This window comes from Anas platyrhynchos, chromosome 1 (genome assembly GCF_047663525.1).
Source record: "Anas platyrhynchos isolate ZD024472 breed Pekin duck chromosome 1, IASCAAS_PekinDuck_T2T, whole genome shotgun sequence".
NCBI classification, from domain to species: domain Eukaryota; kingdom Metazoa; phylum Chordata; class Aves; order Anseriformes; family Anatidae; genus Anas; species Anas platyrhynchos.
The window spans coordinates 93,096,007-93,120,429 of NC_092587.1; the positions used below are offsets into that span (position 1 = coordinate 93,096,007).

The following is a 24,423-nucleotide window of genomic DNA, read 5'->3' on the forward strand; positions in this document are numbered from 1 at the left end:
ATATATGGTATATTGGTGGTGTATACGTGGTGCATTCATGGTATATGGTACTTTGGTGGCACATACACACTACATGCATGGTATGTTCGTTGTATATGGTATATTGGTGGTGTATACATGGTATACTCGTGGTATATTGAGTATTTTTCGGTCACTCTTTAAGCACAGCGCACCCCAGATGGACATACTTGCCCTGCGGCCCGCGGGCACCCAGCCCCTGCTGTGGGCCCCTCAGGGAGGGGACGGGATGGGGGGGGGGGGGGGGGGCGCGGCGCCCCCGGCCCGGGCTGGGCGGGCGGGGCCGGGGGGAGTGGGCGGTGCGGCGCGTACCAACAGACCCCCATTGGGGGGGGGGTGAGAACACCGCGGCAGCCCCCCCAAACTAGCTGCACCCGCCGCGTTGCCACGGGGAACCCCCGCCTTGGGTTTGGACTTACCCGCAGCGGGGACAGGGGGCGAGACGACTTGCCCGAGGTGGGGGGGGGGAGGCGCGGGGAGGGAGGGCGGGAGGGGTACGGCGGGGGCGGGGACAGGGACAGGGGGGCGCGGCGCTCGCCTCCCTCCCTCTCCTCTCTCTCCCTCCCTCCCCCCCCCCCAGCGGGTGGTGCGGCCCGCTCGGCGGAGGGCGGGGAGTCGGGCGCGGCGCCTCCCTGCTCGCTGCTAAACGCGGCCGGAGCCGGGCGCGGGGCGGCGGCAGCGGGACGGAGCCGGGGACGGAGCCGGGCACGGAGCGCAGCGCCTGGGAGCCGAGCCCGGAGCATGGCCGGGGCCGGGGCTGCGGCCGCTGCTGCTGCTCCCCCCGCAGCCCGCGGGGAACTTTTCCCCGCGGCCGGTGCCTCCTGGCGGCGGCGGTGGCGGCGCTTGGGCTCGGCGGCGCCCGGCGGGCCGGGGCTGGGGCTGCTGGGGCTGCTGGTGTCCCGCCTGTGCTGCGGTAAGGCCGGCGGGGGCACGGGGAAACTTCGCGGCCAGGGGGGAGAGGAGAAGAGAGAATGGGGTGGGGGTGGGGGGGCGCGGCGCTCGCTGCCGTTGGGCTGCGGCGGGGACCGTTAGCGCCGTTAGCACCGTTAGGAGGGGGGGGCTGGGGAAGTTGGGCCGGGGCTGCGGGAGTGTCCCGGGCCTGCCCCGCGGCTTCCCTCGGCCCCTTCCGAGCCCGCTGTGGGCAGCCCCCGTCCTGCCCCGGCTCGGGGCTCCGGGGGCGGGCGGGGAGCGAGCGGCTGGCTGCCGGCTGCGCTCCCGCATGCGATAGTCTCCCCCCTCTGGCAACGATGCGGCGCTCAGGAAGGTGGCAGCGCCTGCCCCAGCCGAGCCGCCTCGGGACGGCCGGCCAGCCCCCGGGCCCGCGGGGGGGCCCCGCGCCCGTGGCGTTTTTTGGGGGTTTTTAGCGGTGTGTCAGCCGCCACGCAAGGTAAGCGGAGCGGGGTCGGTCGCCCTGCGGGGTGCGCTCCGCGGCTCCTTGGCGGAGCGCTGCAGGAAGTGCTGGAGACCTCGTTTCGTCCCCTTGTAAATTGGTCCGGCAGTGAGCTTCCAGTATGAGGCTGTGGAGCTCTTAGGCAATAGCAAGCGCTTATCGGGCAGAGTTGGGCTTTGTTTGCGGTGACTCCCTCGCTATGAAGGAGGTGCTGTAGTTGAAAGCGAAGGTTTGAAGGCTTAGTTTGCATAGGGTTGGCGAACTTGCTGTGGTAGCACGTTTTGCACTCAGGATCAAACAAAGGGTTCAGATTTCTGCTCTTTTAAGGTGAATAAGTTTTGGTTTAAGACTTGACATAACCTTCCGAAGCTGTTTTTACATCGAAATGTGAAGGTAATAGTAACGCGAAGTTCAGAGCATCCATGTGCTGTGTCATGTGGTGGCTTTCTATTTCAGTCCTGATGAGTGTAAATCAGATGTCAGTCTGCCCAGATTGCTTTTGGCATATGTGAACTTGACCGATAACACTTGAGAACATCTGCCAGAAGTTTTGAAGTGTAATCTAAGCAAAGAATGGGGAAATCTTAAAGTACGAATGACTCCTGGACTGAGAGGTCAGGAGCAGGGGAAAAGAGTTTTTGGTCACTATCTTAGTGCTTAGTGAACTCTTTTCCTTCCCCTGAAATTTCCCACAGTTGTTTTCCTTTTTTCTGGAACTGTCAACGATAAGTGTGAAGGGGTGGGGTGTGGGGGGGGAGAACGCATATATGTACAATGGCTGTAGCTTTTAATAATGCTGGTGTCATCTCACATAAATTGGTTCTGAATGTGATTAGATGTTGACAGTACCCAAGACTGCTGATTACTTTTCATCACTGTTTCTTTCTGCTGGCTGGTCAGCGCTGATAATGCTGGCAAAAGGGAGAATTGAAAACAGCGCCACCAGAAAATCCTAGCAGAAAACCTTCAATATAAAATCAAACCTTTCTTTACTCAATCATTTTTGACTGACAGCTAGAAATGATGATTTATTTGATCTGTATTTCCTCAGAGAAATATTACCCCAAAAAAGCTCAAGTGGGATGGAAGAGAAAACGTATGTGAAATCTGATGTAACAGCAACCCCTGGATTTTCTGAGTCAAGACAGAGCTATGTTAATAAACACTGCCTTTTTTCAGTAAAACGGGGCTACCAAGTTCAGCTTATGTGTACAATTAATTCTACTAGTTACTTCTCTATATAACGCCACTTGATGCAATGAAGAATGTACTAAGCTTATACAATAAAAACTAGTGTGGTTTGGAAGTAGGGGAAATGCATGACATGCATAGCAAATGTTACCCTAAGTCTTGATCCATGAAATAGTGTGTGTATTGTCAAGTATTTTTCAGCTATGCTGAGTAGGTGGACGGAATAAGGAATTGGTCGTAATTTCAGTACACAACTAGTTTTCGTAACGATGTTGTTCTTGGAGTGTAAGCATGAATTCAAGAGAAACCAGGCAGAATTTTAAGGTGACCAGAAAGAAACAATGTATACTGTGTTTTTCAGTGACTTTGTTGAGGGGAAAAATATATCTTGCAATTTGAGTACTTGGTTATGCTTAGCTTCTTTATAAAACAAGAAAAAAATAAGCATTTGTGGGACATACCCTTTTAATTTTAGAGGGGTGGAAACAGTCTCCTAAAACAGCCAGCAGTACAGAACACCAGGGTGTAGTGGAGCTGGAAGGACAGCTACATGGGTTGGGTCAGAAAGGTGTGAAAACAATACAAATACAAGTATGCAGCATACCATATACAGAAGTGATGTCAATAAAGCTAAGGAAATTACTGTGTAATTATTGACCAGAACAGTCAAGTTGACTGGGAATTTTATTATGACTTTCAGGCTAAGTCATGACAAAAATATGAGGTCAAACAAACAAGGTTACTACGTGGGGCAAGAGGAAGTACAGCCATGCACTGTAAAGACAATACAAGCCTTTTGTGTAAAGGGAGGAAAAAGGACAGTGATAATGGCTTAGGAATTCCTGTCTGAATATGTGTTTTCAGAAGATGGAGGGGAAAGAAATGCACTTCAAAAAGGCTTTAGGAGACACAATAAGACGATAGTAAGAGGAGGAGGAGGAATAGTGTAGAGCGGATTTCAATACTTGGGGAGAGTGAAATACTGGTATGTTATGTAGCTGGTACAGCAGTGCGTGCAGCATCTGTGTGGGGAGACAGAACAACTGCACTGGAAGACACAACAGTAACCTCTGACAGCAGAAGAGTTAAATGCGGATCGTTTCATAATCAGCAAAAAATGAAACCAGAGGTTTGTCCAGCTCATACTTCAGTTTAACTCAAAATAATAAATAATCTACAGTTTTGGAACAGTTCTTCGCTCTGTTTCGTTGCGGTAGGTCTGTTGTGTTTAAGATCACTGTTAGCCTGTATTTATTTTACATGAGCACCACAGTTTAACTACAGTGTTAGCATCTACATTTAATAAAATATATTGTATAGGCTTGTTCTTGACTGCTATTTAAATATTATACAAGACTTTTTTTAACATGCAATGTAACATGTAAATAAAAATAACGGCTGAGGTGCTCTAGCTGGTGGAAATAGTTATAAAACTTGCATGGAGAGGGTGAAAGCAGGTGGTAGGTTTTATATTCATCAGTGTTAATTGGCATCCTTATGTTTCATTCATACTAAACTTCATGATTGCTGTAACACTTAAGCTTCTGGTATACAAGAACACCTGTAGACATATGGAAGTGAAATGTAATGTTACCTTGAGGTGCTGAGATCTGAATACTTCAGGTATTATAAAAAAAATTGTGATGACTTGTTACCCACTTAAGCTATGTGAAGATGGAGCTGTTTCTTGATCTAAACAATGTGTTTCTCTTTTTATTGCTGCCTTAAATAACATAATTTTATGTCGTGGAGTGTGAATGTTTCCTCTTGAGCAAAAGAGGACTCAGGCAGGATTTATTTCTGTTAAGACTGCAGTGCCATGTATCTCTTTCAGATATATGATCAGTGTAGATTTTTTTTCCCACCCCCTCTATGTATCATGGCTCCCAGGATGATACTGGAAAGCAGGACTGCTCTACAGCAGGAGAAGCAAAAGTGTGCTGTCTCTGCAGAGCATCTAAATCAGCTGATTACCTTTTGGATGCTGATAGTCGAAGCTTTCAAAGTATGCAACATCACGGGTGTAAATGCATCTGCTGGGAAAAGGAGCTGGGGATATGCTGTATCAGCCATATGGGGCTGATGAGGAGCATTTCTAGGGTCTTTTGAAAAGCTCAGTTAGGAGCTCTGTGGTCTCAAGTTTGTCTCAGTGCTTTCAAATGAAGTCAGTAGTGAATGAAAGTAGGGCATTATACCCGCTGTACAAACTGGTGCAAATTAATCTTACTGATGGCTGACAGCTTGCTGTCCCATTCTAGACTGCTGTTGCTGTGGAAGTAGCCCTCACCTCTGTCTTGGGACTGAAGGCAACCTTGAGTTTCTCCTATGTGCAGACACAGTTTGCACTACAATCCATGACTACTGACTGACTAGGCAAGTCTTCAGTGAAGTGAGGGAGCTCATGTCAGTTGCGTTGCATGTAGGTGTCATAGTCCTGGTACATTACATCTCAAAGACGAGCTGTGTGGTAACCCATCACTTTTCCTTAACTCCATATCTGTGATGTGATGTCTTGTTTACAGCTTTCAGTGGCCATATTGTGTGGCATCAGGGCTTCTTGAATTCTTTCTTCTGATGACCATTAAAATTAGTAGCATACAGACAGTAATTCAGAAGCTCTCGTGATGAGTTTTCTTAAGAAATATCGAAGGATACTTACTGGTTGCATTTTCCTAAATACACTTGAAAAATAGCTGTAGATGCAATTGCTTAATTACTGTTACTTATGTCATGTGTTTGATTTTTTTCATGTGTAAGGGGGAAGAGTGATTGTTTTTTTTTTTTTACTTTATTTTTTAGGATTACTTTATCCAAACCTGGTGTTCTCTGGAGGTGCTAATTTGGAGGACAGTGGTATTCAGTACCTCAGAGACCATAACTATTGGAAATGAAATAATACATGTTTATTCAAAGTATAATGAATTACTGGATTAGGCATGAAATGCATCGATCAAAATTCAGCGATCCATTTACTGCTTAACAGTCATGCTCTTGACTCTTTCTTAGAAAGCAGAAAGGTTGTGTAGGAAAGAGTAGCAGTAAGTCTAGGAAGAAATCCCAGGAATAGTTAAAAAGGAGAAAGTGGGAAAACCTGAACATAAGTAAAATGGAAGGGAATAGTTAAAGTAATTAAAGAGCAAAATAAGCAGTAAAAGATAACAATAGTGAAACTGTTTGTTTCCGGTCTATAAATAAAGGAGAGATGAAAAAGGTCTTGGTTAAGAGCTTGTCTTGCTCCCCTGGATGTGTGTGGGGGGCAATGCAAGTGTGAAAGAGCTGGTTAAAATGTGGTATAGATGGGTACAAGTAAGACTCCATAGGGGACTCATGGTGAATATTTACCTTGACTTTGGGAAAGCAAGGCCAGGGGTTGCTATATGACTGAGTCTTGTGTTAAAGAGCTTCAAGGCATAGCACAATAAATTCCGAGTCATAGTTTGAAATCAAAACTTTCTCATGCTATCAAACAGACAAGCACTTCAAGTTGTTCTCCATCTCATTCCTTTCAGCTAATTAGCTTTTAGACTCGGGACAGTTTCAAATATCAACTGATAAATAAGTCTCTGTCAATGAGTTACTAGCAGAACAAAAATATCGGGAAGAATAAAGTACTTCTGAAGAGCCGAAACCTGGGTCTCAGTCTTCTGTCCTTATACCTGTGTCTTCCTGAGTATGGGAAGCTGATATGATCAAGCTGTACATCTGCAAGGCAGCAAGAAGGTCACTATGAGTTGAGGTATTGAAAAGTAATAAGCTCCTGGACTCTTCTCCTTAATCACTTCTGTGTTCTTCTGTTCAATATTTTTTGTGCCTTTGGAGCCTTCTCAAGTACTACATGGAAGTAAAAGCTATTTAAATACTGCAATACATAAAAATAAATGGCATGGCTTTGCCTCTGCCACATGAAACCCAGTCAAGTGTAGTTTGTCTAGAGCTGAGTGGAGTATTAGAATTACTTGCAGCAGTGGATGGTTCTTGCTGTTCATTTTTGTTCCTCCTATATCAGATTTTCTTGTTTCAGGAGACCATTTTACTCTTCTCAATGAGTCTGTTAGTAAAAATGACAGTTTTTAAGCTTGTCCTCAGTATCTTCCTGTGGTTAGTTTGAACTGACAGGGTATTTTGCTTGAGTGACTGTTCTATATGTTTAGTGTGCTAGTGGTATCACAGTAATGCAGTATCAAGCACAGAATTTAATGTTATCTGAGTTGCAGTCTCTGCCCAAGAAAGGTACTGAAAGGCTAGTCAAGCAGGTTTCCATGTTTGAAGTGCATAATAAAAGACTGGAGGTAATGAGCTGAACTAGCTTGATGAGTTCCTTGCTTTCTGACCTGTTGTCTTCCTTAGTCTTCAGTCAGAGGATTACAAACTAGAGTGTGGCTTAAGTTTAATCTTGTTCTGTGTGGGCCATCTTTGTCTACTTCTGCTGCTTTAATTGGAATACAGTGTTACATGTGATTAAGCTGGAAAATAATTATTGCTGAGACAAGCATGCTTCTGAACATGCTATTGGATGAATGGCTGCTGGAGGTTGAACTGGGAAAATCCAAGGTTATTTTTCAAAGTAACCAGCTTTGCTTGATTTCTCTGCAGTGTACTTCACCTGGTGGAACAGTATTTGCCTTGATCAAGTATAAGTTAAATGGCATCAAATGCAAGGAACTTCATGGTAACAGATGAACTGACTTTGGACTTCTGTTAATCTTTTTCTTTTTTTCAGTTACTTAAATGAGATTTCCTCATATGGCCCTTCAGTTTCTCCTACCTTCCTGTTGGCCTTTGCAACAATAAAAAAACATGCTTTATCAACTCTGCTACAAATGATTACTGGAGGTCAGTGAGGCCAGAAAAGACCTGGGAAGCCTAATTCTGCGTTTGTATGTGCTTCTGATGGTTGATGTTTGTTTGTACTATAAAAACTGACCAAACAGCTCTTCTCCAGCGGTGTCATTTCTGTGCTTTAAACACTTCAGTGCACTTGTGACTTCCTAAGGTAGACTTCCTTGAAACAGGAACAATGTTGTTATGGCTTCATTAAGGTACTGTAGCATTTATCTCTACAGCTAAAGAAAACAAACATGGGAATTGAATGGCTGTAAACATACCATTAATCACTTTGTACAAGATAGGAGCACATACAGTTGCAGTATGTTGTTGGTAGCTGAGGTAGCATAGAAGAGCCTGCTTCTGGCAGCTAGGAAGTGCTATACACCAATTGGTTCCAGATATCCTGTACAGGAAGGAGCGTACTAAGTTTAGGTGGCATTCTGCATAGCTGCATTTTGGCATTTGGTGGTATCAGAGATAGCTCAAGCTTTTGGACATAGCTTGTGTGTCTAAGATTACTTCAGTTCAATGGCTGTAAAGCAGGCTCTTGAGTATAGTGAAATGTCTTGATGATTGAAGCTGACAAGTCAGTGGTTTCGCATAAACATCTAATAGTGTACATTAGCTCCTGACAAATGTGAATGTACTCAGGTGTGGAAGAAATTTTATGTAAGCTTCTTATAAGATCATATAAGAATACTGCTGAGAGTATCTTTTAAAGAGGTGAAAACTGTGGGACTCAATGGAAATATTAACAGAAGTCCCCTTGGTTGATGAAGTTTGAGAGCTAGTCTACTGCTGTGTTTCCTGAGACTTGGGAGGCACACTTCAGGTGTGTTAAACTGATGTGATTGCAAATATGTGAGTAATGTAAAGTGAGAAAATACAGTTCTGCTGTCTCCACAATTTGAGGCTGGTGTGAAAAGAGATAGTGAATTGATTTCTGTGAGTTCATAGGATGTGGCTATGGGCAAAGGAACAACAGTATTACCTTAGCATGAGAGTACTAAGGCTTCAATAATCTTTGAACAAGATTGCTGAAAAAGTCCTTGTAGCCAGACTGATGAGATATGATTTAAGTAAGTGGACTTAAGTGAGTAAAAAAAAAAAAGCTGTGTGTGCAGCTGGCCTTAGAAGGAGCGTATCAGCTATCCCATGTCCAGCTGGAGGCTTGTTACTGTTATGTTTCCTCAGGGATATGTAATGGGACAGTCTATCTTCACACCAACCATCCATGCAAATCAGTAAGAAACTTCAATTAAGCTTGTGGATGGTAATGTATTGGGAGGGATAGTGGATATTATGGAGGCTAGGGCTAAGTGAGTCAGAGGTCTGCAGGCGTAAACCTCAAGAAATTCAACCAAGGCAAAACTTAAATCTTTCTGGGGCAGAATGACCCCATGCAGCAGCAGCATGGATGTGGTGTGAACTGGAGGAAAAAAGCTTTACAGGAGAGAAGCTGGAGTCCTTATTGGGTCAGCAGCACACCTTTGGGGGGTGAAGGCATAGCCCCACAGTTCTGGGGAATCCAAATTCCTGGCTACAGGGGCTTAGAGGGTGAGAGAAAACCAAGACTATATCTCCTTAGAGGTCCTCAGAGGAAGGGGAAGAGGAACAGACACAAGCTACATGAAGGGAAATTCCAGTAATGTGTTAATGCTCTTTCCTACAAGGCAGATTGAGCACTGAAACATGCTGTAGAGTTTCTGTCCTTGAAGATATTCAGAACTAGATGATGGTATGACCCTGAGCCACGTAATCTGAATTCAAAGTTGGTCCTGCTTTAGGTTGGGGATTGGGTTGTATACCCTACAGAAGTCCCAGTCGAAATAAGCCTTACCTTTTGCCCATGAGTAGGCAGCAACTAGAATAATTGGTAGTTGCTTGCTGTGGAAGAAATGTAGAACTACTTGCATATTTCAAGCTTAAACAAAAGTGAAGTGTAAGTCGAGTCTGAAACAAGGTTGTCCTATAAAGTGGTTTGACTTATAGATTAAGAATGATTAAAAGCTTAAATGAAAATTGGTTCTCATTGTTAACCCCAACAGTATGTAGTAACTTAGGAAGAATTTCTGCTAGTTCAGTACGTAGCCAGTGAGACCAGTCTCTTACAGCACACAGCTGAGAGTAATGCTGGTAGTGTGACAAATATGGCAAATTGATTTTGGCAGTAAATATAGAAGCTATTTTAAAGCTTTCTTGTGATTGGCTATCAGTAACAGACTTATGGTCCTGATGTAGATCACTGACAAAAAGAAGGGTTAACTTGGTGGAATGGTTGGTAATGCTGCCCTCCAGTGCAGTGTCAGCAATGCAGGGAGCAGCACACATCCCTGTAACTTTGTAATGTAATAGAAAATTAATCGGATCTTGCAATGGACAGCTGAGCTTTAGTCATTGTATTTCATGACTTGCTGCTGACGAAATGTGGTTACTTCATATTGCATGGTATGGCTGAAGTTGTGAATTATTGACAGATAGCATTCCAGCAGTGCAAGTACAAGGAAATGCAAAGCTTATGCTTAGCCACCTTCCTGGACTTGTGACTTTCTTGATATCTGTAGTGCAAATTACAACGTAACTTCTCCTGTAAACCTCAGTTCCTAGAGTAGGTGTTACCTGCCTAATAGCTGAGGAAGGACAAGACCCTGTATAGAAAGGGAAGGACTGGAGAAGTAGCCTCCTGCTTGAGGGAATTGGAGCTTTCCTGGAGAATGAGAGTTTCATCCCTTCACTTGTAAAAACGTTACACACCACTGTTCCTCAGAAGTTTGTTTTTTTTTGTAGTTCTGTAATCCCTGTGGGAGGTATACTTGTGGAGAGAGGGAATGCTGAATGCTTAAAGCTGTTGCAGTATGCTTATAAGGACAATTTCTTCCTTAAAATCAGTTTCACAAAAAAAAATAAAAATGGTTGGGTGCTTAACTTAAACTCAAAATTCATGTCTACGAATTCTTCTGCTAGTTCATGCTAAAGCTTTCTGTAAGGACTGTTCACTCCATCAACACCAAATGCTGCTGGCGGTCTCCAAGCGTTCTGTCTCCATTAGTACTGGCTAGGCCTGTCAGCGTAGTGGGAACTTGACTGACCTTCACAGAAATGTCAACTGAAAGGTGTTGTGACAGCTTTTTTCATGTTTAAGGAAGCTTATTAACTTACTGGCTGCTAGCTGGGGTTTGTCCTGATGGAGTTGTAACTGAAACTGTGGTCTTAGCAGTTTTAATCATCAGATGGAAGACATGAAAATTGCTTAGTGGTTTCATTGTGTGTTTGCACTTTGTTCTGTGCATCTTAATAGTCTCCTGTTGTATGTAAAAGACTTCGTGTCATTGGAAAGAAAAGGGAGGTAATAGTTACCAGAGTTTACGCTGGGTCTTTGAGGCACCCCATCTGCTGACCTGATGTGAAGTCTTTAGAGGTTTCTCCTTTGGATCCAGGTTTTAGTGGAGAGAATAACTTTGATTTAAATGAGTAATATTTTGGAGATATGCTTGCACCCACCAAGAATGGTAACCCTAAGCATTTTCAAGAGTGACTAAAGAACTCTGCACTTTCGTCCTTCACCCTTGCCCCCAGAGACCACAAGCCAGTTGCCTTTCTGAATGAAGGAAAAAGACTTGGGTTAACAGTGAATGTACCTAGCAGGTCAGCACCTGGCTGCATGGCTGGTGCTGCAGATTGGGCTTTGACTCGTCTGACCACTGTTCTCCTTGAGAAACAAGGACTGCTGAGGCAGAGATTAGGTCTATTTGGGAGATTAAAGTGGGAGTATGTTTTCCAATGGATATGTTAGCTTCTGAGGAGGGCTTCAAGCATGTTGGAATACTCGCACGCTTTTCTGTAAGCCAAAGTGAAAACATGAGGAATAATGAACAAGTGTACAAAGGGGACATAATGGGAGATGCTTTTGACTCCTGTGGACAAGGCAGGACAAATGGGAATCCTATCTGTACTGCCCACGTGCAAGTGCATCCAGCATGGCAAATGAACGGCCTGAATTGCACATTTGTGCTGAGGTAGTATTCTGGTGTCACACAAACCATCCAGGGGATGCTTGGGGTATGTTCAAGTCAATTTGTTGTTGGAGGTGACCATGGACTAACTAAGCAAGAGCCTGTACTTACATACACAAAGAACTGGTTGTAACAGTCGATGGCAGCCTTGACTTCAGTGATTTTGGGACCTGGGTTTGAAATCCTGAGAGGACTAAATAGCCTTGATAGTAGTAATTGTGGACTGTGGAAGAGATGATTTCACCTTAGACAGTAATCTGCTTGTCATGTTCTCATGGGGAAACTGCTCTAGTGAGCAAATGATCTGAGAACAGCTGACTGTCTTCACGGGGGAAAGAAATCTGCAAACTACAAGAAATGGCTGCGATGTGTTGGAAATCCATGCTGATCGTCTGTCCGATGTGTTCGAAGAATGGAGAACTCATGGCTGAGGCTCAGCAAAATAAGCCAAGTCTGTGGAAGGTTGAAGCAGGAGAAGCATGAAGGCAGTATCTGAGAGCGCAGGTACGGAGCAGCAGAGCTCAAGCTTGGTGCAGCTGAAATGACTAAAGGATGCTAAAGGCTGAAAGGAGGGCTTCTATTACTATATTGGCAACAAAAGAAAAAGGGTATGTGTGCATGCTGGTCAGTGGGGCTGGGGACCTAGTAAGGAAGGATATGGGGAAAACAGCAAGATGTCCAATATATGTTGTTTTGGTTTTCACCGCTGAGTCCTGCCCTCTGGTCTCCTAGTTCCTCAAGTCTACTAGTAGAGCTGTTGACATGTAGCATTACACACTGTAGAGGAAGATAATGTTGAAGAGCATTTAAGTCATTGCATGTATTTGAGACCATGGGCTGACAAGTCCGCTTCTGAGGGTGCAGAGCGAGTTGGCTTATGTCACTGCTGTTGCCTTTGAAAACTGCTCTGCTCATGAGCTGAGGTTCCTGGCAAGCGGAAAAAGCAATACCACATCCATCTTGAGGTGAGGAGGACTCACGAAACAATGGTCTGATCAGTCTTGCCTCAGCCTTTGGAAAGATTGTAGACCAAATCAACCTCCAGGCCTGTTTAGGCTTGTGATGGCCAAGAAGGTGGTTGGGAGTGGCTTGAAGGGTGGTGTTCAGTTAAGCTGTGTCCAACTGGTGGCTTAATTGGTATTGGGGCAAATTTAACTTTCTGTATTTAAAGACAGGGTAGTGTTTACTGCAAGTTTGTGGGAGATGCCAACCCATGGTACCATTAACAGTAGGAGGCAGGAGTGCTACTTCAATGGACCTCAGTCTGCTGAGCTCCGTGAGGCTGCAGCCAGCCTGTTTCTCCAGCAATGTCAAGTGCCAAGTCCCACATCTGGACTGGAAAAACCATATGCAATAGCATGGGCTGTGGTCCAGTGCTCTCAAAGGTAGCCTGGCAGGCACAGATGTGGGGTCCTGGGGAACAATAAATACAGCATGTGTCAGCAATTTGCCCCAACGGCAAAGCAAGACAACCATGTCTTGGGCTGTTGAGCGTGACTGCAGGTCAAGGGAAGTGATCCCTTGCCTCTGGCACTGGAGCACAGTGCTTAGCTGAGGACTTGCGAGTACAGGGAAGGTGCTGAGGTACCAGAGTGAGCCCTGCGGCAGGCCATGGTGCTCACTGGCTGGAGCAAGGAGTGTATGAGGAGAGACTGACAGAGCTGGGCTTTCGCCTCCTGGAAGAGGGGAGGGAGTCCTGCTGCCTGCAGCTGCCTGAGGGAATGTGCCAAGAAAACGGAGCCAGGAGTTCCTCAAAGGTGCAGCACAAGAAATTTATAAGGAATATATATAAGCTGGAGTGTGGGAAACTCCAGGTCAACGTAAGGAGGGAAAAAATGCTTCTGAGGGATCTCAGATACTGGAGAGGGTTCCCAAATTGGCTGAGGACTTTAATTCTATGGCAACATGTAAAACTTGACTGGATGAGGCTCCATGCACAAAGATATAACCAGACCAACTTTGAGCAGGGCTAGGTGGCTTCCTGCAGTCCTTTGTACCTATGTGATATCATTATTCTCTTACATAAATATTACAGCTTATTTGACTTTACCAGTGAAACATGTATTATGAAGAAATCTGTACCTAGGAATTCTGTTGTGTCTGTAGTAACTGGTAGGCATCTTGTCTGGGAATCAAGACTACAATTTAGCTGTGCCAGAGGTGATTTGCTGAAGGCATTCAAGATGCCATGGACTTGGTGCATGCGTTTCCTCTAGGAGATGATATTAATCAGCAATGCTTTCTGGGACCTGGGCTTTATGCATGCCTTGGTCTGACAGGTTAAGTCTGCAATGGGTGTAGAACACGCTCATGCAATTTATACTCAGACAGTTTTCTTTGTTTATCTAGTGGGATGTGTGTTGCAGTTATCCTTGCAATTACTATAGCAGTGTTAGTTATAACTGTGGAACAGGACAGTGTTGTTTTAGCTTACAGTGAAAGGCAGCAAATTGCAACAATAGCATCTTAGTGATGATTTTGCATTTCGTTTTCAGTTCTGGCTGCAGTTGCCTTGTGGTTCTGTGTAGGTAATGACAAGTTTATTATATGGTAGTGCTGAGACAACAGCTATGTAACTTGAAAGGGAGGTTGTTGGACTTAAGTCTGCATGCTGAAATAACAACCCCTGTTCTAGCAAGTTGGTGGCTAAGTTAAGTAGGTTACACTGCTAATTCACTGATAATGTCCTGATTTCACAGTAAAGGAGGAGTGGTAGGCTATAACTTCTCAGATGTGTGACTTATTGCCAAACCCCTTTACTCTTCACATTTAAAAAATAGTTGGCAGGTATTTTAATAACATGAAGTATCTTTAAAGGAAGATATGTTTGAACTCTGAAAGTCTCAGAGGAAGTGTGGGGAGGGTATTTATCTGACCAAACCTTCAGTTAGTAGTTACTATGGCCTTGTAAGCCTTGTCCTGGGAAGAATTCATTCAGTGAAAGCTACAGTGCTGGGTCATGCTGGTGAGGACTAGAATGTTGTGTTTGGTGTTTTTCTGGAATATTAAACCTTGTTCAACATGCTATCAGCAACAACAAGTTACATATGAATAAAGGTAGGTTACCTTAAGAAACAGTGGTAGATAATTAAAGCAATCTGACTAGTGTAGATGGATGTTTGATGTACACAAGGCCTTCTTTGTAGAGGAAAGGAGTAACTTAGATACCTCATGTCCTCTGAACTGTTCATGTACTTAAAGACAAAATCTGGAATACATGATGGATGCTTCCTTGAAGTGATGGCTTTGTGTTCTCACTGAAAGAGCATATGGGGCAGTTGAGGAGGGGGGAACTTAGCATGTTATGTGCTTACATGTAAATAGGTTGTCTGCCCATCCTTCAGGTACTGTATTCAGTTTTGCTTCCTTGATCTTAAAAAAAAAAAAAAAAAAAAAAAGAAACAAAAAGCCTCAGGTTGAATAAATCAGAAGAGGGCAACAAGGATCAATGGTATGGAAGGAGGCTTGTGTATATTGCAGGCAAAGACTCTTTAGTTGAGGAGAAGATTGCTTAGGAGGAAGGAGAGGAGAGGAAGGGATATGATGGCATCAGTGAAATCATGAGCTATGCCTAAAATATGTGTGCACTACAATATGTCAACTAGTACAGTACAAAAAGCAGGGCTACCTCAAAGCTAAAAGGGGTGAAGCTACAAGCACAGATTTTATTTTTTTTTTTTTTAGAACTGATGGCAAGGATATTGGTATGCCTTGCCAGAGGATGCTGTGGTTGCAAAAAGGTGGTGATACCAATGAGAGATGGACTGTTACTGAGAAAACAGTGGTGAGTTAAATTGACAGGTCAGGTTAGGGTTGGGCTACCTGAAAGTACTACGAGTAAAGATTGTCCTGACATCTTGCTGTTTGCTATGCTTCGACACTAGTCTCATCTTGTTGATCATTTCCCTTGTGGGAGCACAACTGCAGTTTCCCTGGTATGATAAGTTAAGCTATTAGGTTACCAGGTCATGAGGAGTGCAGGGGAAAAAAATCTCAGTATGGAACTACCTTCTTCATCAAAGGTCTTTCTGTTACAGCATCTTACTCAATTTTTGAAAGTTGAGGCTACAGAGATGGTCTTGGTGACTTAATGCTTCACATCTACTGGCATACTCAGTAGTAGAAGGGTTCTTAGTTGGTAGTAGTTGGCAGTATGTGTAAATCAGGACCTTTATTGGGGTGTTGTCTCTGAGAACAAAGATGACTGCTTCCAGTCCTTCCTTGTGGATCATATTTAAGGGCTTGGAACATGCTTTGTTGGCTTTCAAACATAGATTCCCTAGGTGGCTACTATGTGAAGTACAGTATTGTGGCTGAAAAACTCCAATTGAGACCTTTCTTACGTTGGCTAGAAAAGAGTTTCTCTTTGTATTCTAGGCTGGGACTTTGAATTATTGAAATATAATCACCATCTACTTAAACTTCACTTGACTTTGAGAACCTTCTTTGTTCTCTAACCAGTTTGGTAACATCCTGTATCTGTTACTGGTACATGTTCATACTGACTACTGTTCTAATTTGGTCCCATTACAACTTGAAGTTTTCCCTTGCTTTTCAGGCTGACTGGGAAAGACTTACGTCTAACTTCTTTTTCTGTCTCTAATGCAGTTAGCAGCCCAACAAAGATGCAGAACAGAAGCACAGCGCTCCTTTTGACCTCCTGCTGTATCTGTTAGCTAGCTGTTTCTGTTAAGTATTCAAACTCGATGCCACATAGGAGGACGTCAGTATTTTCTTCCGGCTCAGTGTGTCAGGACTATATACTCATGTTGTGTTTCAAAAGAATTTGAAGATGATTTGGAACTTCATAACAAACCTTCCCATCAGAAAGTTTGAGTGGTAACTTGAGCAACTGCCTGTTGATCTCCCTAGGTTTTCTTTAAGTATATTAATACCTATTCATTTGGTATTTGGGGATAAATGCATTCAAAGAGGAATAGGAAGCATTTTGTGCTTCTGGGTGGAAGAGGTATATATATCTATAGTGAACTTGTATACTACTAGTAGGATTGGAAGAAGTAGGGCTGAAGGTATTTTCTCCTCTAGTCCTGCTTTTGAGCCTCACCCAATTCCTGGAAAAAGAGCACCTTGTTGTCTTGCTTGCTCTTCGTTAAAGGGGATGGGATTGAGAGGTTTGTCTGTTTAAACTGATGTTTGGAATGTTTGTTGCAGAACATCTTCCAGCTGCCTTATAGATCACTTCACTCATTAGTTCAACATGTCTTGTAAACATCTGAACGCTTAGTATTGGGGTAAACATAAGTACTTTAATTTGCAGTGTGTTAACATGTGTAGAAGATTATAATTCAAGAGCATGTAAAACACAGTGATGCTAGCAAGGTTTAAGTTGAAATTCCAGAGGAAGTTTTAAAGTTGCTAAGGCTTCGTAAACATGCTCTGTGAGTAGTTAGATTTAAAGCTTTAACCTTATAAAACTGGCTTTCTGAGACTGTCCTTGACAACTCAATTTGAATCATGAGCCTAACCTTCTTTTTTTTTAATTTTTTTTCCTTTTGTGTCTTAGATTGTATTTAATTTTCTACTGCCTGTTGCTGAAGGTCTTCAGAGAATGGTTAGATGCAGAGTATGCAGGGGCACTGTGCTTGCCATACATAGAGGCTTGTTTTTCAACAAGTTAGCTTGTGTTTCAGCTCTAGTTTAATGTGGAGAAAACAGCATCGGGAAATAAGAATAATGGCTCAGATATACGGATCTCTGAAGTATTAGTGTAGGAGTTGGGATCAAGCTATGTTAATGGTGAACTCTGAATTGAATATTTTTTTACATGTATGTTACACTGGAATAAGAGAGCACTTGTTAATGCTCCTCCTTGCCTCCCATGGTCAAGTTTACATTTACTGGACAGGAGGGTTACATTTGCCTTTGTAAATATAATAGCTGCATCTATTTTGGAATTAAGACTGGAGCTTAGTTTTGGTCCAGTTGTACATGGAACAAGTGAACGTTCAGAAGTTAATAGCGATCTTTCGAAGAGAAGAACGTGTGAGCAACCACAGTGGGGCTAATATATCAGTGCTGTGGGAGAAATCAAGGAACATAGCATGGCACAATCGTTTTAACGTTCCTGGTTTTCTTCTGGCATCTGGTCAAGACCCCTTGATACAAAGGCTTGGGTCCTTGGAATGTTAGTAAAATTGTTTTTTAGGGGGGATAGGAGACTGATAGCTAGCTAGTATCATACAAGGAGGGGCTAATAGGGCTGGGCCTGTGTACGTTATAGAACAGAAGACTGAAAAGACATGAATGTGTATAAATACCTGAAGGGAAGGTGCCAAGATGATGGGGCCAGACTGTTTTTTTAATGGTGCCCAGTGGCAAGATAAGAGGCAATGGACACAAACAGCAACACAGGAAGTTGCAGCTTAATATGAGGAAACACTGCTTTACTGTGAAGGTGATGGAGCATTGGAACAGGTTGCTCAGAGAGGCTGTGGAGCCTCCTTCTCTGGAGATGTTCAACCCCTGCCTGGATGTGATGCTGTACAGTGTGTTACAGGTGACACTGCTTGGCCAGGGCAATCGACTAGATCTCCAGTGATGCCATTCTACCTCAGCCAGTCTGTGATTCTGCTACTGTGTAATGCAGAAAAAGGCCAACAGGATTTCTTCTGCTTTAGCTGGGGTCTGTTGAATTGCTATTCCTAATTTTCAAGACTGTCTTCTGATCAGCTTTTCCATGCCGGTGATACTGTTGCAATAAAAACTGAACAATGTTTTAAGAATTGCTCTTCAAAGATACAAGTATAATACTTAGTTGCCTTGCTTTCTTTCCTTTATATTAAAAAAGGAAATGTTTTAGGTAAAAGGGGAAGTTGAGTTAATAAACCTAAGGATTATAGAAGGTAACACTCCCTGTTTCTGTTCCTCATTACCTACCTCCCCCAAAAAATTTGATTTCCAAACTAGCATTTTGCTTGAGCTGGGGATTGTGACCAGGCAGGTGACCACGGAAGAGGAATATGCTATGATACTTGCTCTCTGATTTAAGTGCAGTTTTCTCCTAAGGACTTGGCTAATGATTACAATTGGAAGCTGATGTTGAAGCATTTTGAACTACGTGAGTCTGTTCTGTTCCGTGGTTGTGATCTTTTTTTCTTGAGACAGTAATTTGATTGTTCTCTCAGTTGCTGAAGACGCACACTGAGTGCTTCCTAGTAATTTAAGAATATATTTTTATAAAGCCTCAAGTGGTGGTTTGAGGGTTGCTTTCTGTTGTGTCCTTAAGTGATTTCATTCTCTAGCTAAACAAATCTGAAAATACCACCAGACTGGGTGGCTGTGCTGTTTCTGTCTCTGTTGCATTGCCACTTGTAACTGACTAACAGGGGAGAACCCAACTCTGAAGGATAATTCAGGAAGAAATCAAGTGATGATTTTGTAGGGTGAGCTCTCAAAGGCACCTGATAAGCACTGATGTGGGAGGGGGAAGGGCTAGAAGAATACTTATCCTTCTGATGCCAGCTGAAAGTAGTCTGAGGTAATGATGTTTAGCCTGACCTTAAAACTCTGCTGTGGGAAGCTGTGCTGACATAGCAACTTGCTGCTACCAAAATGGGATGTGCTTGTTCTGCCCAGCTCTTGATTGGAACTCTTCTCATTAGCACTGAAGCAGGATACACCCAGAAGCTGAGTAACTTGCTGATGTGGGGAAAACTTGTTTATTTTTTTCCTACTCGTGTACTGTTTGGCTCTCTCTTCTTGTAGAAACAGTTGACAGCTAGCACAAAATGAGTGGCTAGGAAGTGGCCATGTGGTCCCTTTTCCTTACTAGTTAGTGGTGGACTGGTAAGTAGGCCACAGTTCTATACTTGATAACAAAAATGGATTGCTGTTGTAATTAGACATGTATGACCATTCCCTAAAGAAAGATTTCTAAATCTTTTGTTTATTGCAGTGAATAACCAAGTTGGTCATGTGGAGACTAAACTCTGTTTTCATAGCATGAGTGCTTTGCTGCAATAAGGAGGTCACTGTTTTCGTGACCCTATCTCTTTTCAACTAATGAGAATTTTGATTAAGAATTACCAGCGAGCCGCTTCTGTTATCATGGCAACATTTGATAGTCCTGAGTTCTGTTTATAAAAAAAAAAAAAAAACACACAACAGAAAACAAGTCTTAGGGATTTTTCTCTGATTTCATCTTTGAAGTGCTTTCTGACGAGTGAAATGATAATGCTAAGCGCCTTGCTGTTTCAAATCAGGTTCTTGGAGCAGTCTGAAACTGTCAAGTTAAAGAGCCCAGTGTAAATGTTACTTTAAAAATAAAGCATTCATTGTTTAAACCAAGGTGAAACTTTAGTCTTCACCTCAAAATAAACAAATGCAACTAGCTTGGACTGAAATGTATTTGCAATACCAGGCCTTGAAATTTGATCTCCATTTCAACTGTGGTAATGCAAAAGATAATTGGAAGGATGAAGAGAGAGTTTATTTGAAGAAAGAGGTGTGTCAACTCAAAGGGCCAAAAAATGTGTTCGCCTAGAAGGTATTTCAATTGAGGTATTAGAACAAGCTGCTCATCCTTTCCATTCCTGCATCCACAACGGAGTGAAGTCCCTAGCTCTGTGATGCTATTTTATTTTGAGACATCTTGGAGCAAGTGTGGAGCCAAGAGTACTAAATGAATGTTTTTTTAAGTTATCTATGCTCATTAAACTGGAAATAGAGAGGGACTGTACCAATTTGAGAAACTGTTGGTGTCTACATGCAATTAACATAGCTGTCTATGAAACAGGCTGAGAGGTAGCTGACTGGAAGAGACAAGGAGTTCTAAAACATCTGTCCAAACTGGAGGATAACAGTTAAGTTCGAAGATTTAAAGATAACGGGATTGGGTATGACTTCGCATTGTATTAACTCAGTAATTATCGTAACTCACCAGTAGAAGATGCCTGGTAGTGTCAACTACCTTTAGGTAACTTGTAAGCGAGCAAACAGAAAAGATGGATCTGCAACAGTTTTGACTTAATTATTATTCATTATAGTCGTTGAGCAAAATAAGCTCTTGAATGGAAATACTTGTGTCAAAGGAAATAGTCCTCATGACTCCCCGTTCCTTTAATAGAGAGCTCTGAGTATCAGTTTAGTCATTAACTTAATAGTTTGAACAGTTAGTTCAGCAACCACAAGTAGTTAAATAATAGCAACTAGCTGAAGGCTAAAACCAGAGAGTTGTGCAAATGGAAGATGTTGTTTCCACTAGGCTTTAGTAGGGACAAAGTAAGCACAGAGATATGAATGTTACAGGATGGAGTGAAGAGCTATATAAGTGATTTTTGCTAAGAAGTCTTCTCTGGGTGTAGAAGGAACTGAAACAGCAGATGAATCAATTTTGATAGGCTTTAAGTCATGGCTTATGGTACGTTTACCTGGGTTATTTGGAAAAGCAGCCTACTCATATTTAATGAACTCTATAGTTTAAGCATAACATTTTAAACATCAGGATCTTTCAGATGTCTTCAATAAACTGTTTTCATTATTTGTGCTTTGTTTTAATTCCTTCAGGAAACATTTAAGGGGAACAATAAGAGTCTGTGAGAGTTTGAAGTGCTCTTCTCAGCAATAATGTGTGTAAAACAGTCCTCCTTAGAATGACTTAAAATTGAGGAACAGGTGACTTCAATGGGAGTCAGAAGTGTGAAGAAATCCTTGAGGCAGCAACAAGCCTGAGCTCTTGTAGTGAACACAAGTTGCTTGTTAGTATGCAGTAGAACTTACTCAACTAAAATCTCATGACTTCACTACCTTAGGTTAATCAAACTGTAGTAATTCGACTTAGTATGTGTGTTCAGCTAAGTAGAGCTAAATGTTTAAAAAAAAAAAAGACCTTGGATAAGAACATGAGCTCAAGAGATCTTTCAAGGTACAACTTAGTTCAATAAAACAGATTTTGTTGTAGAAAGTGTTTAATTTCTGGTAGTGTTTGGGCTAATGACCTGAATGGTACTAGCATAGAGGTGGCGTTAAAACCAGAACTTCTTGGAAAAGCAAGAAGTGTAATTGAAGGTATTGAAGGTGGTTTTGCCTTCAAACACCAAATGGAAATAGCAACTAACTGCAGGAGCTGCAGAACAATGAGGTTCAGAAAAGGCTTCTCTAGACTAAAGCCACACTGTGAAAATAATGTGAGCTTTTCTGGTTTGGGGGTGGGGAGGAAGTAGTGGGAAGGTGAGTACTGTTGGCAGGAGGGTGTAGACATACCATCATTGATAAAGACACCAACAAGTAGAGGTGAGGAGGACCAGAACTTCAAGTTACTGAATAGCAAGGACAGAATCTTTTATTTCATGTTTCTATCCACTACTAATTGTCAGTACTAAGCATTAAACATATGTCTACCATATCATGAATGGATCATTACTGCTTTATGGAACCAAGTAGGAAATGAAGAAAGGTGTTTGATGTATGGACTTGCAGTTAAGTCATCCACAGTCACTGCCTTTGAAGAAGTTCTGCATGATACAACGTAATGTTTGCAAACATGAGTGCTTTCTAAAAGCTACTGTAAGAATTTTAATCTTGGCAAGTAGATGATAAGTGTACCATTGTTTGATGAAACTATCTGTGGTAGAAATACGGAATTGCCTGTATATAACATCCTCCCCATGAAGTAACTTAAGTCTTGCTTTCCTACGTGAGTTATTTAGTTTGGAGCAACAAATTTTACGCAGTCATAGCTTGTCTGTCTTGCTCTGCTCTGACCTAGGACTTGAAGCCTAACAAGATCATTAAATATTTTTATCGTTTCCAGTAATAGGTTCAAAACATTCAGTGCAACTACGTTTTGTTCATGCAGTACTAGTTCCTAGATATGTTCCTAAAATCATGCAAAATAGGAGTTTTAGATTGCTGGTTTGCAATGAACCACATCTTATAAAGGAAGAGAGCCTGTTGGCCAGCTCAGGATTCCCAGTTGTGAAAACACGTGTGGCCAAAATGGTCTTATCTGTTGGTATTTGATTGTAAGATGTGTGGTTGCTCATTCTCATTTCAACTGTATCTGCAGTGATAGAACACTGTAGTGTTTGTTAATGTGCATGGAAACGTGCAGGAAAGACTCAGTATTAGATGACTCTTGAGCATAATGTTAAAGAGAATCTGGAAAAACAAAATCTCAGGTGTATCATGTAAAATCTCTCTTAATGGAAACATTGAAAATGACCAGACAGTTGTGAGCAAACTGATCAAAATTGCCTTTGCTTTAGTTGACAAAATGGCTTTCAGAGGTCCCATCAAGCCAAAATTATTCTGTAAAGAATAACAATGCTCAGCAACAACTGAAAGATCTATAAAGTTTATTTTTATCTTAAATCTAGAATAGGGCATCATATCAGCAACTCGGAAGAAAATTATCCCAGCCCAAACCAGGACAACTTGTCTTCCATGATTGCCTCATACTACTATTTTGATCTTTTAAAGTTCTGTCTAGTATATGCTGTCTGCATGTGTGCTTATTTTGGATTGGTTTGAGATGAATTATGGTTTAAGCTTCATGTCAATGCTGAAAAAGTTGTAATAAATACAAAGAACGAGTGAGTAACCTTCCAATAAGGTTACTAGCAGCTGTATAATGGAAGATACATCTGCAGCAAGCAGTTCGCACTTTTGGAAGGGCTCCTGAGAAGGTGGTTGTGTACACTGACAGAATCATGAAATTCTCTGGTTGCTACTCAAAGGCTGTTTGAAAGGATACTTAAGGATAGTAGTGCTTCTGAAGTTATATTCATCATGTAGGTAACAAACTTCTATCCGCTTTGACAAAACAAAGCTACACAAATTCCCCCAAATTTATAGCTGTGTAGATAGGAAAAACAGCTCTGAGTTGGAGATGGAAAGGTGAGGTGCACAGGTAATTCCGGAGTGGTGAGGAGAAAATACTAAACTGATGGAACACCAGGAAAGAATAGCTTATATTTACGGGAGTCTGTACCTTCTGTTTTTCATGTGCCTGTATAATAATCTGTATACTTAGGAGTAATGTATACAAACATTTGGAACTGCAATGTTTCTTGTTTTGTGTGATAGTAAAGAAAAGTAGTGCAGATGTTTGCTCCTAGACTTGATGTAAGTTAATGGTCACAGTTGACAAGTGCTTTCTTAAACATTGCTGCTTCTAATTGTGCTAGATGCTGGCATCTTCTTCAGAAACTTTTTTTCCCACTACATATTTAGCTGCACTCCTTTTAATTTTTAGAGAAGCAACTAGTTTTACCTGACTTCTCACAAGCCTTGCTGTGTACTTGAGGGAGGCTCTTCAGAGTCTGTATTAAACACAGCCAATACTTAGTTACCCAAAAATTACTACGGATCATTCTGCTAATCCTTTGCTAACAGATTAATTTTCTTTGTGCATCCCCTGCCTCTTTCATTTCCTTATATGCAAAGGATGTGTAATTGCAAGTTAAATGACTAACATAGGTGAGCTGATCTTTTCTTTGGAATTTGAATGCATCAGAAGACAAGACACATTTGTAAAACTTGGTTTAATATTCTGTTAGCTCTATTTCTTGTATTGTCAAAGGTAAATGAAGAACAAAATGTAGCTGGTGATTGTTACATAGCTGCAAGCAGGTGTATTTGAGGCCTCTTTGCTCCAGCTTGTACATCTTTAAAAGTAGCAGTGGTGAAGTTGGACTGCTGAAAATATCCATGCAGTCCATGTAAGAAATAACACAAAGGTCTCAAAGCACAAATGAGCTGTTAAATGTATTCCATAGTGAAAAAGATCAGATTTCTCACAACTGAAGAAAACAGGAATAATTGTTAGTTCAGTAATGATTTTTTTCAATGTGCTTCCGTCATCTTCATGTAGCTAATGCCTGTAACTATTGCAATTGGACTCTTAAAAAGCTAAGATGTAATTTAAAAGGAAACAAATTACTTGGTGTGCTGTAAAGCAGAATGATTTTCCTATTCAGTTTGTTGCCTTCCCAGAAGTCCAAGTTGCTGTTGTGTCAGATAGCA

At 42.2% G+C, this 24,423-nt stretch overlaps 1 protein-coding gene across 4 annotated transcripts in view; it reads left to right on the forward strand.

Annotated features, from left to right (window-relative positions):
• The first annotated feature begins 609 nt into the window (after positions 1-609).
• The window catches only part of NECTIN3 (nectin cell adhesion molecule 3), a 69,222-nt gene continuing 45,408 nt past the window's right edge, over positions 610-24,423 (forward strand). Inside the window, exon 1 of one of the 4 annotated variants that reach the window (XM_038183478.2) lies at positions 610-931. In XM_038183478.2, the coding sequence (XP_038039406.1) occupies positions 760-931 (172 nt within the window). In that variant the 5' untranslated portion in view covers positions 610-759. Of the gene's footprint in view, positions 932-7,404; positions 7,433-24,423 lie in introns of those variants that run through there. The other 3 variants (XM_038183480.2, XM_038183477.2, XM_072024425.1) reach the window with 3 other exon arrangements.